Source organism: Tachyglossus aculeatus, chromosome 16, assembly GCF_015852505.1.
Source record: "Tachyglossus aculeatus isolate mTacAcu1 chromosome 16, mTacAcu1.pri, whole genome shotgun sequence".
NCBI classification, from domain to species: Eukaryota; Metazoa; Chordata; class Mammalia; order Monotremata; family Tachyglossidae; genus Tachyglossus; species Tachyglossus aculeatus.
In genome coordinates this window covers 8935172-8954274 of record NC_052081.1, presented here as the reverse complement: position 1 = coordinate 8954274, position 19103 = coordinate 8935172, and the positions used below count along the sequence as shown (strand labels likewise).

General features: G+C 42.6%; 1 protein-coding gene across 1 annotated transcript in view; it reads left to right on the top strand.

Annotated features, from left to right (window-relative positions):
- COP1 (COP1 E3 ubiquitin ligase) overlaps nt 1-19103 on the top strand; it is a gene marked incomplete at its 5' end in the record, with an annotated part of 172595 nt that overhangs the window by 93510 nt on the left and 59982 nt on the right. Inside the window, 3 exons of the mRNA XM_038758162.1 lie at nt 4694-4837; nt 11348-11456; nt 12064-12145. Coding sequence (XP_038614090.1) covers nt 4694-4837; nt 11348-11456; nt 12064-12145 — 335 coding nt within the window. The remainder of the gene's footprint in view (nt 1-4693; nt 4838-11347; nt 11457-12063; nt 12146-19103) is intronic.

Sequence of the window (19103 nt, the reverse complement as noted above, 5' to 3'; positions counted from 1 at the left end):
AAGGTAGTTGGCTACCCTAGTGGACTCTGGCCTGGATCAAGATGGATTGTGGAGGTGGCAGTGCCACCAAGTCAGAGAACAGTCTTGGTCCTCCCCTAACACTACCAACACCACCTTCATTTCTAGGCTGAGTTTCCTGCCTCTGCCTCCTGTCACCTCACAGCCACCAACTGCCTTCTCTCTCCCCAAGAGGTCCTCTCCTGTCAGAGTAAACGGGTGAGGTCTTTCATTCCCCATTGACAACTCCCTCCTCCCCCCACTCTGTTCTCTTGATAAATGGGACTTCAATTTTCAAAGCTGTTAATTCAGCTCATTTGGAAATATCCATTTTTTTTAATTGCCCCCCCCCCCCAAAAAAAATGATGAACAGGAAGCTGACAAATTCACTTGTTCATGCTGGAGGCACTGCCTTGCCTTGTGACTCACTTCACACCAAAGGCTTCCATTAATCAGCTGTCCCACACGCTCTGTTGCCTTACCGCTTAATCACTTGACTGATGGCCATTTTGACGAGGAATATGGCTGGATTCCTGCTACTGAATTACATTTTTTACAGTTGAAATAAATCATTTATTTCAACAGTGCAAACATTTTACTTGAGGGAGAAGAAAGCATAATTCATTTCTGCATCTGAAGTAATCCCACAGTGACATTATTTTAAAAGAAAATATGTATGTGTATTGAGAGACTCCCGTGAACTTTTTTTTGAAAAGCCATATTAAAGTGTGAAGTTATTGTTGAAATACATTTTAAGCCAGCTTCTTAAGAACCTTGGTGGTCACTAGGCAAAAAGAAACCTGGCCAGACATGCAGAACACTTACTTTCTTAGAATTTGAAAACATTTAAATACCAGACTCTCAATTTAAAAACAAAAAAGTGTTTATCCAAAATTAAGGCCTTATTTTTGTGTGGACAGCCTACGTAAGCTCTTGTGTGAACTGATATTGCAGGTTCTTCTCTCTTAACCTCTTCTGGTTTAACATTGTTTCATTAAGTTGCTCATCTCTTAGGGAACTACAATTCATTCTGCCAGAATGCTCACAGTCTAGAGGGGGAGACAAACATTAATATAAGTCAATTTTGGATATGTACTAAAGTGATGTGGGGCAGAGGGAGGGGTGAATAAAGGGAGCAATGCAGAAGGGAGCCTGAGAAGAAGAAATGAGGGCTTAGTCAGGGAAGGCCTCTTAGAGAAGATGTGCCTTCAGTAAGGCTTTGAAGGTGGAGGGAATAATTGTCTATTGGATGTGAAGAGGGAGGGTGTTCCAGGTTAGAGACAGGATGTGGGTGAGAGGTTGGTGGTGAGACAGACGAGATTGAGGTTCAGTGAGTATATTGGCATTAGAGGAGTGAAGTGTGCGGGCTGGGTTGTAATATGAAAACAGTGAGGTGAGGTATGAGGGTACAAGATGGAGTGTTTTAAAGTCCATGGTAAGGAATTTCTGTTTGATGCGGAGATGATATATGGAGTCCTCTAGGCTGTAAGGTCATTATGGGCAAGGAAATGCACCTGCTAATTTTGTTACATTCTCCCAAGTGTGTAATACAGTGCTCTGCATACAGTAAGTGCTAAGTAAATACGATTGATTGATTGATTGATTGATTGGGTGGGCAACCACTGGTGGTACTCGAGTGGTGAAACATGGACTGAACGTTTTTGTAGATAAACAAACAATCCAGGCAGAAGAGTAAAGTATGGATTGGAGTGGGGATAGCCAGGAGGCAGAGAGGTCAGCAAGGAGGCTGATACAGTAATCAAGACCAAATAAGTGCTGGAATTAACATGGTAGCAGTTTGGATGTAAAGGAAAGGGCAGATTTTAGCGAGGTTGTGAAGGTTGAACTGACAGGATATAGTGATAGATGGAATATGTATATTGAATGAAAGAGAGGGGTTAAGGATAATGCCAAGGTTGTGGACTTGGAAGACAGGAAGGAAGGTAGTGCTGTCTACATTGTCTAGAGTTATTTGTCTGTCCCTTAGCCTGACTCTGGGACATGTGTTAGGGAAGGATGTGCATGAGAGAATGTCACTCAGGTGAGCCAGTTTCCCTCCAGGTTCGATGCAGCGGGGTTTGAGAGTCAAACTGCTTCTTGACAGGTCTATTAATTGTATCATTAGGGAATTGATTGGCGGCAGGGAGGGTGCAGGGCACATTTTGAGAAATTTGGTTCTCCTGAAAATGTTGTCTGTGATGCTAGCATGCATTATTGTTGAAGCAGTGCAATGGAAGACAACAATTTAGTAGTCCGGAGTAGGCTACCTACCATGCTTTTTTTTCCTTCAGGTGATGGGGAAGCCAGGGTGGGAAGAGAAATTCAGGATTATGACCTACTGCAGTTTTCCTGCCCCAGCCTTCAGAGTTGAGGAATGCAGCTATTTTCTTTCACCTCCCATGGGAAAAATCTCCATCTCATTTGCGTTTTAAGTTTTTGATGGAATTGAACCAGTCATTGATGTGGTGCACATTGTTCATTTTCTGAACTGTGGGAACTTCCTAAACTCAGCCTTTATGTCCTGAACCACCTCAGGTTCTTATCAAAGGTACTTTCTCTTCATCAACAGCATCAGCCCCAACCAGTTTTTATTTCGAGAACTCCTGTCTTTCATCCGATGATCTCTGACCTCTTCATAAGCCTGTAAAGCTGTCCAGGATATCACCATTAGGTTCTAATCATTGTGTTAAATAAGGATAATCACAAAGCCCCGAGGTACTAGCTCCATGCCGGAATACCATTAAAGAAAAAGGCTGTTTTTTGTAGTGGCTGTTGTTATTTTACAGCTGCAGTGGTGGTATGTGATAATGGAGGCAAAAAGTGAGACAGCATCTTGATCATCTGGACTGAGCTATGTTGGCTTCCTTGCCAAGCTGATCAACCTCTGACTGTATTTTATTTCTACTTCATTTTTCCCCCCTGCAATGCCTTTGGTGTTGATTGAAGGTCACAGTCCTCAAAAAATCAGCTTCATTGGTCAATGTTCATACTCTATTCTATTTAGAAAGTGATTTTTGGTAATGGTACATTAACTTTTACTGACACTTATTGAAGTGTTCGTGATTCATTAGCAGCACTGTGTGTCTTTAGGTAGGGACAGAATTGTTTAGCCTGGGAGGTAACTGGTCAAAGCTTGTACAACGAACGGTAACAAAAATTCCTCAGGTATAACAGGATTTTCGGTTCCAGATATCTGGCCCTTTACCAGACACAGTAATCTTTCTTTTGAAGTGGCAGAAGGCTGAGGGTATAAATTGAATCCAGGTAGATGAATAGCTGCCTTCACTTTAGTTATGCCATACTAGAATCCATAGGACAGTGAGCAGTAGCTGAGACGGCAGTTCAATTAAGATTGTGGTACAAATAAATTCATTGCCTTGCTATATAGCTTTGTTTTAGTGGGGTCAGAATGAGCCCATGAGGCAGTGAATGCCGAACTATAGACAGCACTTGAAGAGAAGAGGATTTGGCTCAGATATTGTACACACATAAAACAAGTCCTAAGAGCTGAAGGGACAGCGGAGTTTCTCTGTGTATGTCCTTGTGGAGGAATCGCTTCCAATCCATATTCACTTATTTTGTCTTCCAGCCTTTATTGGCACATGTTTCTCTGCGAAATTATGACTTCTTCATTAACTGCTTCACTGCCTTTGGGAAATGGCACCTAGAGATTAGCTAATTAATTTTTTGTAGGGGGAGGAGAGGATGAAGTTTAAACCATTTTTCTCATCCTCTCCGCTACCCCTTTCTTTTTTTTTATTTTGAAGAAAAGTTACAGTTCCAGGATATGGAAAGACTGATTTTACTTTGTTATTTAGCTTCGATGGAGCAGCCAAGAGCATCCCAAAGAACTTTTGACTAACACAATCATCTGAAGACGTAAAGCTGGAGAAATCACTAGCCTTGTGACAGGACCAGAGGGGGTGTATCTCAGCCTTGATTCCTACCCCCCTCAGTTAATGTACCTCTTGTAAATTGCTATGACCCCTAAGGTTTTGTGGTTGTAAGTCTGGTGTTGATTAAAACAACCCTCTCAAAAAATTCTCAACGGTGGAAATAGGTCTTCTACAGCAGCCCGGCACAAAGCAGAAAAAAACTGTTGCTATTGATACTCTGTCGCTAGGGTTCAGGAAGGATTATTTAATTTTGATGACAATTACTCCCCATTGCTGCTTAGTTGATGTAGAGATCTTGTCACAGTTGCTAATTTGTTAAGCATTTAACATTGAATCTTGGAAAATTCCACCTTCCACATGAAGGGGAGGAAGGGGGAAGCTAGCGCCTATGGAAAATCAATTGGCAATAATTTGGGGCCTTATTAGTCATACAACATATTATCACAGACTTCTCACTACTTTCACAGGGTGAGGTGTCAGCTTTGATATGTTATAATGTAGTCAGGAGAACTGAATCGAAAAGCATTTCAGGTGGCTGGTGAACAAAAGTACCACCTGCAGAATGGATATTGTGCAGCCCCATGTTACTTTTTTCCACTGTAAGTTGATGTGGCTCAATAATGACTTAACCTGGATACAGGAGTCCCTACACAGTTTGAAGCAGCTATCTTACATCCTGGCAGATAGACACACATTAAGACCAGTGAATGCCAAGTCCTGAAATGTTGCGGTGGCAAATGTCGTGCGTGTGTGTGTGTGTTTCGTCTTAGTCTACCCAGTCTATTTCTTTTCCTCCTTAGTATCGAATTTGACCGGGATTGTGACTATTTTGCCATTGCTGGGGTGACAAAGAAGATTAAGGTCTATGAATATGGCACAGTCATCCAGGATGCAGTGGATATTCATTACCCTGAGAATGAAATGACCTGCAATTCCAAAATCAGGTATGTACAGTTTTTACCTTGAGGTATGGAAAAAATGTTTGCAAAACAGCATGGTGCATCACAAGCGCTTAGTACAGTGCTCTGCACACAGTAAGTGCTCAATAAATATGATTAAATGAATTCTTTGCCGAGCTGTACAAGTAAGTGTCCAGTCAAGTACCATGATTTCATCATCTCCCTCTGTTGTAAGGCCCTGAATTCGATTATCTGTAAAGTTGCAAGGCTGATAAGGTTTCTCGGGGAATTTCTATCCTATTGCCGATAAGAAAGGAAAGCTTAGATCACTAGGGTAAGCATTAGGTTATAGAATGTGGAGCTGGCTGGTGGTTCGCAAGAGCCAACTACCCACTGTGCTTCTACTTAATCAGGGAAGACTTCTTCAAGGACCCAAGGTTTAGGGTGCGCTTCAAAAAAAGGAAGGGAAATAACTTCGATTTTTTTTTTTTTTTGCTTAGTACAGTGCTTGGCACATAGTAAGCACTTAATAAGTACCATTAAAAAATGTATGCAAGCTCCAGCCAGAATGCACCTCAAGCTTCTGGAATCACTCTCCCCTGTTGTTGGTATTGTTTGCCTTTTCCATACCCTTTCTCCATGCAACCAGGGAGTGGGACTGTTCCTAAATGATCCTAGAACAGTACTTGTTTGATCTTTAAAAGATGACACTGTAGCCACCTTTATAGCCTGTGCCAGTTGTAGGAAGTTCTTGCTGATGTCTGGCCTAAATTTCCCCTGCTGCAATTTTTTCTTTCCTTTCCCTTTCCTCAAAGTGAGTGGAGAAACATTAGCTCCCCATTTTACCTTCAATAATCCAGTTACTGGAAAAAAAGACTAATTCTCCCTCAGATTCTTCTTGTCCAGTTAGATAAGCCCAGTTCTTTTAGTCTGTCCTCAGAGGAGTAATTTCCAAAAAGTGTAACTATTGGCGCCTCTCCGTATTTCCATAGACTAGAAAGGTTTTCTTAATTGAAGCAAGGAAAGAAAAGAGAGGCAGTGCCGGGCCCCTGCCAATTAAGGTGAAGTGCATAATTAAGTTTTCAGTGTGCCTGTCTTCTACGCAGAATTCAAGATGGTCCTAGCATAAATTCTAGCTTGGAAGTTAGTCTGGCTTCTTACAACTCGTTTTTGGGTTGAGAAAAATCATAGCTGAAGAATTACTGTTCCAAATGTATTTCCTAGAAGCAACTGAAGAGATAGCTTGGAGATAGTGGGGCTGCTAGGGTAGGAGAAGGCCCAAAAGTTTCATGAAACATGGAATGCCATGAGACAGCAATAGCAGCAGCAGAAGCCTAAACACTCACCAGCCAAACAGCAAGTCCAGGTGAGGGTCATTTGAGCAAACACATTTGCAGAGCCTGTTAGGTGGAGACAGAGCTACAGGCAACCATTCTGAAGATAACAGCTGGCAAACACACAGATTATATCTCAGGACAGTAAGAAGGGGATAGGGTCACACATAACAGACTTTGCAGTCTCTACTCATACGTGAGTAATGCCGCGGGTCAGCAGTGCACCTCGAAATTTGATGGATTCAGGAGAAGCTTCATTTTGAGGACGTTAACATTAGCTGCTCATTTTGGGCCATCTTGGTTTGTGGCCTTCATGTGCACTTTCCAGGTGTTTTGATTCATTTTCTTTGGTGGCCGGGGATTCTTGCACCCTCGAATCCTGAGGCATTCAGTGCGAATTGCTCTTTTCACTGCTTCAGTGTCCCCAAAAATTGGGCCCACCAGCTAAGTGGCTCAGTGGAAAGAGCATGGGCTTTGGAGTCAGAGGTCATGGGTTCAAATCCCAGCTCTGTCAATTGTCCGCTATGTGACTTTGGGCAAGTCACTTAACTTCTCTGTGCCTCATTACCTCATCTGTAAAATGGGGATTAAGACTGTGAGCCCCCCGTGGGACAACCTGATCACCTTGTAACCTCCCCAGCGATTAGAACAGTGCTTTGCACATAGTAAACACTTAATAAATGCCCTTATTATTATTATTATTACCCTGAACCTCAAGCTCAAGTAAATGTTTTTGGGCAGACTATTGATGAGGCATGCCCACAGTGATCTCTAGGCCCCTCCCCTCTAACTGTCCGTTTAAAAAGCAGCTCTCTGAGCAGACAAAGAAACGTTTTCCTCCCCGTTCACATCTAAGTTGTCGAGGGCCTATTATTATATTGCCGGGTGAAAACCTTAGCGCATGTCTGATATTTCTATCCTTGCTTTTCTGTAGAGAGAGCTTCCAAACAAAACTTGCTATTTTAAATTTGAAAAAAATCTAACACCGACAGTCTCTTCGGGTAAAGGTTATTGTTTGGTTTTTCATCCCTGATAGCCTCCAGTGAGAAGACAGCCACATTAACACATTTAGTGTTGTGTATCGTGTGAGTGCAGAGACTATCTTAACGGCCTGAAGATTTCGTTTTCATCTTCTTACCTTTCCACCTACCCAATACACCAGCAGAGCTAGTTAACACTTGCACTTACCCAAAAGTATCATTTTCATCCATCTGTTCCCTCCCCATCCCCTCTGCTTTTCACAATCGTTTTCTTACTGCCTTCCAGACACAGAGCTCACACGGTTTCCTATCCATGTTCTTCTTTTGAGAGATGTTTATCCTCCCAGAGTTGCCACGTAGAGAGCCTCCTTTACATTGATCATGAATTCTGTATGTTACCATTATCTGTCCCAATTAGCTTACTATTAAACCAGTCTTTTTTTCCCTCTCTCAGACTTTGTGGGCTTCTTTCTGGGCGTGTTACTTTGGCTCAGGGTGGGTGAGAGGCCTCCTAACCAAAAAGGCATTAAGGGATTAATGAAGCTGAGTAAGTTGTTCAAAGTGTCAACACTGGATTCAGTGCCTGGTTCTCACTAAAGGGCAGGTGATGGGGTGTCTATTCTATTGTACTCTCCCAAGCACTTCGTACAGTGCTCTGTCTACACGCAGTAAGCCCACAGTAAATGTCACTGATTATTTGATTGTGGGGTTTTTTTTCTCGTGTATAGGCTCATGCATCTCAGATGGCCAGACTCTACTTATACACATTCAGTTATTCAGAGTCAATCGATTATACGTAAATTATAATGTATTTGGATTGAGTCAGAGAGGTTCCTCAATACGCCAGCCATAAAATTAACCATTTACAGACGTGGCTGAAAAGCAAGAGAAAATTGTGGGCTCATTTGTTACAGTTAAGTAATATCCAGTGAGCTCATTATGACTTGCCTTGTTCCTAACAATATCAGGTGATGCTGTGTCCCTGAACAATAATTTTATTTCACCTCTCAACATACCTCTAAGAAATGTTCAATAAGTTGAATGGGAAGGTGAACATCTTTTATATTTCACATCCGTATCTGTGTCCCAAAACCCCAAAATAACCTTCGTTGACCCTATCCAAAGCTGTGCCGATGGAAAAAATTAGGCTTGGCACGTGATCCTGCGATTCGGCTCTCCGAATGGAGGCACTGACAGGTGAACTCACGAAAGCAGGCAGGTGACGGCATTTGTGAGGATGCGTGTTTGGCCGAGAGCAGGTCTGCTGTCTTAGAGCAGCTGTGAGAAGGGAAGCCCTTGCCCAGTGTCATGCTGGCACCTTCCCAGCCCTGCTCAGCTGAGTGCCAGCTGGGCTGTCACTGAAAGACTGCTTTACACAGGATGCAATTCACTGTAGGCTGTCTTGGAGCTGGGCCCTTATACCAGCTGTATCACTCAATCTCTTCCTTTTTTCTCTTCCCCTCTCCCACCTGCTTCCTAAAAACATTCCTTCACCCCCTTTTAGTTTTCTGATCTTTATTAATGGGACTATGGAGAAAATGATCACACTTTATTTTTCATTTGTTTCTTAAAGTATCCTAATACCCCCAAAGTGCATACATTTCAACTAGAGATTTCCAAAGTGATTGATTTCCAGAACTTCTCAAAAAATAAAAAAAATGCATATTGCATATCTAGCCACAAAAATAACCATTTACAGACCCAGTTATGAAGCAGGAGAAAATTGTGGAGTTATTTGGCACCCTTAACTAGCATTCAATGAACTGGTGATTTCCCTTGTCTCTAGCAATGATAGATAATGCTGTATCCCAGAACTGTAATTTTATTTTCCTTTTCTTCATTTTCTTTTTGTTTTCCTGGTTTTCTTCTTGCTCCTATTTGCCTTTCAACTGATTTTCCCAAGAAAGCAGAAGAGATTCTCTCTCTTCCCCGTACCCGCACCCTCTCTTAACCCTTTCTAAAGCTAGAGTGGCATATGAAATGGGAGTGGGCATGGTAGTGTCTGTTGCTGAGTAGTTTTCATGGAGATACTTTGTTTCCGGAGCATCTGCTACTGTCTTTGTGAGCCTTCTTGCAGTGCGTGCCCTCTTGGTCAAGTGAGGGATCGAGTGAGGGGGTAGAAGACTGGGAGCAACCACTTCACTACTGCGAAACTTCATCTTCAGCTAAAGTCTCATGAAACTTACATAGGCAGCCCCATCTAGGTACCTTGTTGAGCCAGGGAGAGCGATGCCACTTAGCGATACCATCGTCACACCCTCTTCCTAGGCCCCAGAAGACGAGCCCTGCCGTATTTTCCTCGGTACTGGGTGTAGGCAGTTGTCTCTAAGCAGCATCCATGCACTTTGGTCTTGTCTCCCTGCCAGCATGGTCATCTTTGAACACTGGTGGAATATATATTAGGGTTGGTGTGCTGCGCACATATTGGTGAAATATGTAACCTGTTGCCCTGAAATGTGAATTTCTACAGGATAGCAAAATTCAAAATGCTCACCCTTGGAGAAAATGAATTCATATGTAAACGATTCCCACTTACGGGTTCACTGCAATTGTTCGAAGAAAAGTCATTTTTTATTTTCAAATGCACTTTTTAATCCATTCCCACAGGAGTGACACTAACCTCAACCTAGAGGTGTCCAAGCCTCAGGAACTGAAGAACCATAAACCCAAAACATAATATGGCCGGGGATGGCGAGTAGGGGAGGCTGCTAAATTGTACTTCCCAAGCGCTTAGTACAGTGCTCTGCACATAGTAAGCGCTCAATAAATACGATTGATGATGATGATGTGATAATAACAACAATAATAATTATGGTATTTGTTAAGCACTTTCTACGTGCCAGGCACTGTTCTTAGTGCTGGGGTAGATATAAGATAATTGGGTTGGACACAGTCCCTGTCCCACATAGAGCTCACAGTCTTAATCCACGTTTTACAGATGAGGGAACTGAGGCCCAGAGAAGTTAAGTGACTTTCCCAAGGTCACACAGCAAAGTAGCGGAGCCAGGATGTGAACCAATGAAGTGGCGGTGGGCGAGAGATGGCCAGGGCTGGAGATGTGCCCAGCATCCGAGCCTTTCCTTGGGCCCTTCCTCTTCCTTTACAATATTTTGACTGATTGGATTAATGAGTAAAGCACTCCATTTTAGTGTGTGTAATGATGGCAATTTAGCATAGGTAATGGCAGATGTTACAAGGTGCCATCTTGTTGAGGAGGTGAAAGATAACACTTTTAGAATTAAGTGCTATATTTACATGGGTTCATTCATTCAATCGTATTTATTGAGCGCTTACTGTGTGCAGAGCACTGTACTAAGCGCTTGGGAAGTACAAGTTGGCAACATATAGAGATGGTCCCTACCCAACAACGGGCTCACAGTCTAGAAGGGGGAAATAAAATCTCATTTAAAATCTCATTTTTATCCATCTAGTCACATTATTTAATCATGTGTTTTTGTGCTTTTTATTCTCTTTGAATATATTTATATCACTTTGGAGAATTTTCGATATCTTGAACAAATATTACAGTCAGTCCTTTGGGCCATAATATTTCTTTTCACACACTTTTGCTTAACACTCTTTTCATGGAACCGAGTGCTATCAGGGTAGTATTCATCAAGTCTATAAATATTTGCCTCATCTAGATTGAATTTTTTGTTACTGACATAAATTTGTGTACTCACTGACTACTGGATTTAAAGAAATTTAATTGTACCTTCCAGTTTTTACTGAGCACAGTCTGTTGTGGGCAAGGAATGTATTTACCAACTCTGTTGTATTCTTCTAAGTGCTTTGTGTAGTGCCTTACACACAGTAAGTACTCAATAAATATCATTGATTGATAATCTTAGAGTGTTAGTATTTTTTATATCTGGCTTATCGTACCCACTTGGCTCAGAGGAACTGTTGCTGGGACATTCTTCCCAAATGGCAATTCATTCATTCATTCAATCGTATTTATTGAGCCCTGACTGTGTGCAGAGCACTGTACTAAGCGCTTGAGAAGTACAAGTCAGCAACATATAGAGACGGTCCCTACCCAACAACGGGCTCACAGTCTAGAAGGGGGAGACAGACAACAAAACAAAACATGTAGACAGGCAATATCACTCTGATATTGGTGGGCAGCTTTTCAGGCTGATGAAAGTGTTTGTGGGTTTAAAGACATTTGGAATTTCTCTACAGCTTCTCTAAGTAGTCACTAGGTTCAGGGTTTAAATGTTTCTTGTTCTCTTCTTTAGCTGTATCAGCTGGAGTAGCTACCACAAGAATCTGTTAGCCAGCAGTGACTATGAAGGCACAGTCATCCTGTGGGATGGATTTACAGGACAGCGATCAAAGGTTTACCAGGTAAGGAAGGGTCTATTTCCTCTGTCCACTAAATTCGCATTTTAGTTTGGATCTTTGCCAGGCTGGGTGCCCCAAAACTAGAAGAGAAGATGCTCTTATTGCTCTCAATTGCCGGGTTGTCCGGGGAAAGTTGAGCAAAGGGAGGAAAGGCTGCAAAAATGGTTCTGGGAGTCCCAAAGGGCATGCACATGTCCCCCTCACCTGGCAGCCCACAGCTGGGTACCCATATGTACCACACTTGCGTGCCATCTCTGGTGGAGCTGAGAGGCTCCCTGGCATCCAGTGGACTACTGGCCCCAGCTTAGACTACACTGATATGCCACCTCAAATTGCACAGTCTGCTTTGCCTCGTAAAGAGCTTGATGAATTCTGTGTTTTCATCTAAATATATTTCGCATTGGTGCCAAAACGTCTTTGTAGATTCATGTTCCCCAAGAATTTGCCAAATGAATATTCTCCTAAAGAATATCCTGGGCCGAACTCTAAATGGTTGTCACATGTCAGGGGAGCTCTGTTTATTCCCCTTTCTGATGTGCTGCTCAGGCTGTATCCCTTTAGCCTGCACTCTGTTTGAGTTTGCTTTCTTTTTTCCCCCCCTTTCAACCAGGAGCATGAGAAAAGGTGCTGGAGTGTTGACTTTAACTTGATGGACCCCAAACTTTTGGCTTCAGGTTCTGACGATGCAAAAGGTATTTTTATGGTCTTGGACACTTTTCCCCCCGTTTTCCTCCACGGTACCAGCTTACTGAACAGAGCTATGAACTGAAACACATGTGTAGGATTGCTGCTTTCTTGCATCTAAACACGGAACATCTCATTTGGAATTTTAAAAAGTTCTTCTTTTTCCCTTGCCTAAATGAAATTTAAATTCCAGCAAATTAAGTCAAGCAGCAAAGCCTAGTGGAGAGAGCCCGGGCTCAGAAGTCAGAAGGACCAGTGTTCTAATCCTGACTCTGCCAGTTGCTTGCTGTGACCTTGGGCAAGTCACTTATTTTCCTGTGCCTCAGTTTCCTCAACTGAAAATGGGGATTAAGTACCTGTTCTACCTCTTAGATTGTGAGCGCCTTGCAGGACAGGCGCTGTGTCTGACCTGAGTAACTTGTACCTACTCCAGAGCTTAGAACAGTATTTGACATATAGTAGGTGCCTAGCAAATACCTTTGAAAAAATTATCAGTTTTCATGGCAGGAGTTTTGTTATCCCCCTGCATTGCTGTTGTGCTTCTGACCCTTTTTGCCCAGTTTTTCTACCTCAAAGCTGAAGCCCATGTGCATGGTAGCCTCATAGCTTGACTGTAAGAAATAAAGTTCTGGAAGAAGAGCTTGAAAGTAGTGGGGACAGCTCATTTGGACTAGTTTTGAGAATAACTGGATGGAATGGAAAGGTTCTTTAGGCTGAGGAATTAAATGCTTCATAAATCAAACTTCCTTCCTCATTATTTAAGAAAGCTTAGATTCCCCTCTGCCTTCTCTGATTTGAATGAGCCTGACTCTGGGTGCTGGGACTGGGGACCAACTGGTGTGGGATTCCAGCCATTCCCAGGCAAGCATCAACTGGGGCAACAAGGATTGTTGCTTGCCCAGTGATGGGGCCAGGGTAGCGGCTCCACAGGTCTGGGCACTTTCAGCTAGCCCTCCTTTGTGCCTTTCTTCTGAGCTTAGGAACCCAGCAGGCTTCCCAGTGGGATTTTCCAGCCTACTGAGGCACTACCTTGGTTCAGTTGAAAAATATAGCAGCACAGATGTCCTCTCTCCAAAGCTTTTCAGGGAGGGAGAAATGGTATTATCATCATCATCATCATCATCTCTCCCCTCCACCCCCCAAGTCACTAGGGCAAAGTAGAGATGATAAGAAGGAAGGGTTGATTGGCCTTTAGTAACAAAGGGCACTAACTCTGTTATATGCACATTTTATGGAAGCAGGGAGGAGAGGAAGCACTTTCTCTGGGGTTTCCTTTTTGCAGAAGGAAATAAACCCATCTCTCCATATTTGTGACAAAGCCCTCCTGCCTGGAGCAAGTCTGCAGGTTCTCTAAGTAGAGACTTAGGGAGATTCTCTGCATTCACAATTCCTGAATGCCTTTCAGTAAAACTACTGTGAATTTGAGAGACTGTCCATTTGCTACTCGGTGAGATAAAAGCTTCCACAATTTATGTTCCTCTAGCAGGCCCATTACCTAGGAAAACAGACAGATAATCATGTTTCTCCATTTGTCAGAGGACTTACTGTTGAATTTGTGTTTACATCAGATCTTTGCTGTACTAGCTTTCCTTAGTTATGTCTGCAGTAAATGTGGTCCAACATTGACAACTAATGGCAAAATAAGCTTAACAGTGTTGCTTATTGAAAATAATGACATTCCTATGAAGGGGCATGAAGCACTGTAATTTGTTTTCTTATTCCATGCCCAAAGACATAGATAGTCCTAGGGTTTAGGTTAGAGCCATTTAAACAAACAAAGGTTTGGGTGTTACTTCTATGCACTGGAAACTGCCGTTTCAAATGGGTAAATAGCTTTGGACATAACTGTTTATGATTACTTCGAAATCATATGTAAGCCCTTTAGTCCTGTGTTCTTATAAAGTGCCTTAAAAACCATTTCCAAAGATTCATTTAGTGCTTCCTAAATGCATTTGACACTTTCAGGGTAATTGGTTATTTTACTAACAAAATGCTGCCTTTGTGATAATTTCATATTAAGGAGGTATGTTAAATTGCTTTGAAGATTTTTAAAAAAGAACATTTTTCTTATAGATGTCACGACTGCTTCCTGAACAGTTAAATTCCAAAAGAGCCCCTTTCTTCATAAATGAGCAACCTTTTCATCATCTTGCTTCCCTTCCTTGCTGTGCCTTTAAAAAAGAGCTGATCTTCCAACAAGATATGCATTTATTAGCACTGCATCCGCCTGCAGGCAGCTAAATAGAACAGAACGTCACAATTCAGCTTAACAGTTCTCTTCTAGGAGAACAGGTTTTTACTTTTATTAAGTGCGCTGTATTAACATATCGTTTTTCTTTCCATTAAATGCCTGTGGGTTCAAAGCGCATGTCCAGGAGGTGAGAGCTGCCTGTCCACTCTTGCTTCACTTGCCCCCTACACCCTCTTCTCCCTTCAGTTTTCCAAATGGGGGTATAGGGACAGAAGAAACAGTTTTTATTGATTTTTTTTTAAATAATTCACTTTCAGTACAATCTGTCCTACTTACATAAAAGAACACCGTAGGTGAGTAGTATAATTGAAGACGGCAAAAAATAATTTAAAAAACCCAGGTTTTTTTCCTTCACTGCAAAACTCCTTTCAGTGTGTGTTTAGTGCTCAGCCAAAATCTGGAAGTTAAAGGACTAAGGAGAATACTTCTTTGTCTTTTTGTCAGTACTTTGCATTCTCTAGAATTTTCAACTTCTCCTGGAGTTGTTGTTTAATCTTTCTTTTAGAGCACCAAGAAGGTAATTGAATAAATATTAGCCATTGTAGGTTGACCTCCAAGATCAAGACCATCTAAATTGGGAGCTTCTGCCCCAGCTCTTTCTTGCTCACCACCCCCCACTCACTAGTGTTACTCTTTACAGGAAGATTTTTGCTCAGCGGCTTTCAGCCATTTGATGTTTTGGGTCCGTGGCTTTTAAGATCATGAGGCTTGGCCACCCCAGTTCTATGATGTCCATGGGCTTTGTGGCCCACGGTGCACTCTCTTCTCGGCAGAGCTCAACAGATACAGCCGTCTACTTCCAAGGTCAAGGAGCAAATCGTTCTCTGTGTATCAACATGCAGGATTGTGAGACGGTAGTACTGAGTAAAGAAATCAACCAACCAAAGAGTGACAGTCTACAATCCCTCTGTAGACTCCAGGTTCCCCGTGGGCAGGGATCACATTTACCGACTCTGCTGTGTTATACTTTTCCAAACACTTAATACAGTGTTCTGTACAGAGTAAACACTCAGTAGATACCTTTGATTGATTGGTACTCAATACTTTGACACAAGTTAAGGCAGAAAATAGTTGATCAGGGGTGTTTTTGCTGTGATAGGTGTTTAGGCTAGAGCATCTCATAGAACAGAGACCGTCATTTGTTTGCCGGGTGATACTTAAAGGGAACCATGTAAATTTTGAAGTCAACTGAGATGCTGAAATCCGCAGGTGCCAACACTCTCTTTAGATGGGGGATGGAGCGTGATCGGAATGTCAGGTATGAGGGTATCGGGAAAGAGAAAGTGGAGGGTGCCTTCATTAGAAAGCTCACCTCTCAGACCTGCCATCTGCCCCATACTCAAAATAGCGCTGCGGTTGTGAAATGATAGACTCGCCCATAGCACTCCCGGACATATCAATTGATCGTATTTATTGAGTACTTTCTGCAGGCAAAGCACTGTACTAAGCCCTTGAGAGAGTACAGTATACCTGAGGTGGTAGACCTGTTCCCTGCCCACGGGGAGCTTACAACCTAGAGGGGGAGACAGATATTAAATTATGGATATGGACAAGGGCTGTGGGGCTGAGGGTGGGAAGTGCAAGTGTAAGAGTGATGCAGAAGGGAGGAGTAGGGAGAATGAGCACTTAGTCAGAAGGGGCTCTTGGAGGAGTTGAATTGTACTTTCTAAGCGCTTAGTACAGTGCTCTATAAGTACGCTTGAATGAAATGCAATTGAATGAATAAGCTGTGATTTTAATAAGACTTTGAAGGTGGGGAGAGTGGTGGTCTGTTGGAAAGCAAGGGGGAGGGAGTACCGGGCCAGAGGGAGGATGTGAGTGAGGGGTTGACAGCGGGATAGACAAGATTGAGATACAGTGAGTAGGTTGGCATTGGAGGAGGGCCGTGCGTGTGCTAGGTTGTAGTGGGAAATCAGTGGGTTAAGATAACAGGGGGCAAGGAGATTGAATGCTTTAAAGCCAGCGGTGAGGAATTTCTTCTGGATGCAGAAGTGGAGGGAAAACCTCTGGAAATTCTTGAGTGGGTAATCATAGGCTAAACATTTTTTTTAAGTAAAATGATCCGGGCAGCAGAGTGAAGTAATGGACTGGAGTGGGGAGAGAGAGGAGGCACAGAGGTCAGCAAGGAGCCTGATGCAGTAGTCGAGATGAAGTAGAATAAGCGCTTGGGTCAGCTCAGTAGTGGTTGGGATGGAGAGGAAAGGGTGGGTGTTGTGAAGATAGACCCGAGGGGAATTGGTGACACATCGAATATGTTGAGTTAGAGAGATGAGTTGAGGGTAATGCCAGGGCTACGGGCTTGAGGGAGACAAAGGATGGTGATGCTGTCTAAAGTGATGGGAAAGGCCAGGGGAGGAAGATGAGGAGTTCGGTTTTGCACGTGAGTTCTTGTTTGGGCAAACTCCACCAAATCCCCTCCAGCTAGGCTTTTTCTGACCCCAAACCAGAGCATTCAGCCACCAGTTGTTGTTATTTTCAAATTAAGTGCACGTGGAATGAGATCCCTTTGTCCCAGGAATAAAAGCTGATGTGAAAGTACTGAAGTACTTTGTGGGGAAAGTGTGGGAAGATGAGAGATGAATCAGGGAAGGCCTCCTAGGTGAGAGTGTGTGGGAGGAGGGGGTGAATTCCAAGGGGCCTTGAAAATGGGGAGAGGAAGATTCTTAAACCGCTGCTGAATGGTGAACTGGAAGGGGGCTCGTATAGGAGAGGTCAGAATAAGTGATACAAAGATAAAGTGAAGTGGTCTCAAACAATGCAATATTGGCAGTAGGCCACTGAGAGATCACTGAAGTAACCAGACCAGCCTGACAGGCAGCCATGGAGAAGGAGGTCAGTCTCCTTTAGAAGATGCATCACAATGATCAGGGTGCCAGAGGCAGTCTGGAAAACTGACAGACTCAGGCTGGGACAAACACATTAATACAACAACATTCTATCCTTCCGTGCAAGCGGCAGGGTAGAGTGTGTTAATCATTCCTCACTCTTTCTCTACAAGCCTGAGAAAGAATAGCTTCTTACCAGCAGAAGCATCATTTTTGACAATGAAGGATAGATGCATACATTATATGTGCTAATAGGTTCAACTTGATTGTTTTCACTTACGTTATCCATCCTCTAAGTTGAGAATTTTTTTTTGAATGTCTATAACTCTCACTATTGAAATGTGAGTTTTAAGCAGATAAAATTGATGTAGTTCAATGGAATTCTAGCCTGAATCCTTTTACTAGACAGTAACAATGCAAGTTTCATATTAAGTTCTTTTATCAGTGGCCCTCCCATTTATTCTTTGTGGTGAATCATGGTCAGGAATCTGTTTTATTCAATACTTCAACCAGATGCTTTTCTTCAAAAATCGAGATTCAGGGGAAAATTCTAGTCTTCGGAATTGTTTTTAAGAATTTATTTCAAATTCAGATGTACAGTTCTACTTTGAATCTTTGATTGGATTTCAAAAGCTGTGCTCATCCAGAGCTGCTCGACTTATCAAGTACACTCTGAAAAAGCATTTTCCAATCTGAACACAGATCTCTGAGCCGGCACACTTTTAATACATCTTGCCAGGTTATAACTTTTCAAGGCATTACCAAAGTCATCCTTTTAAACTCTATCCTCTGTAGTTGATCCAGTAGTCTCATGTAATTACAAGTATCCTCATGATGGTTTCCTTGGTGACCAGATTATTTTGGGGATAAAATAGTCTTCAGAAATTTGTGCTCATTACCTGTCCCTTTTCCTTCCAGCATTAATTCTTTAAAGGTATGCCTCGAATATCCAAAGGGAGACTTGCTTGAGTGGACCATTTGGTTTTCAAGAGTTAATGAACAAAGGAAAGAAGTTGAGATTTGCTTCTCTTGTGAATCTAGTATTTGTCCAAACCACTTTGCATATACATCCACCCAGTGGGTTGGGTATGTCCTACAGACCCCAGAATAGGATATGGTCATGGAATTGTCCCTGTGGTGAAAGTTTCTGAACACGGATGTATTTTAAAGAATTCAGAATGAGCACAGTGAGTCTACCCATTGCCTCTTGCCCATTTTGAATGCCCAGGTGAATGAAGTTGGGACTTGGAATAGAAAACCCCCTCACTTTGGGGGTGGAAAAAGGAAACAATAGACACGTGTGACTTTTGTGACTGTGAGCCGAAAACAAGGCAGCCACCTTTTCAAATCGGGTAATGGCCAGTCCTATAAGTATAAAACGTGTAATTGGTATGTTTTTACCTCCTGAAATGCACTTTGGTCTAAAATATGGTGGTGGTGGTGGTAGTAGTAGTAATAATATTTATTACGCTCTTACCGTGCATGGAGCACTGTACTAAGCAGTGGGAGAGAATATAAAGCTAAAAATTAGACGTGATCCCTGTCCCCTGGGAAGCTAGAAGCCCCATTACTAGTTGTTTTTTTTTTTAGGACCTTGCAAAAGCCTAATTGTATGCTTTATTTATTCCTCCTGCTGTTCCTCGAGTCATCTTCCTGGACCATCTCTCCTCTCCTACTGACTCCCTGCACATTTTTTGTCTAAGACAAAAACTCCTCACAATCGGTTTCAAGTGTCCTCTCATCCTAGTCCCAACTTAAACCTACCTGGATCTCTTCTCTTGCTATGCCCCAACTCTCTGTCTTTGTTGCTCTGAAGCTTACCTTATAGCTGTAACTTGCTTTCAACTCTTCCTCCTTGATCCCCTTTGATCACATTGTTCCCTGGCTTGG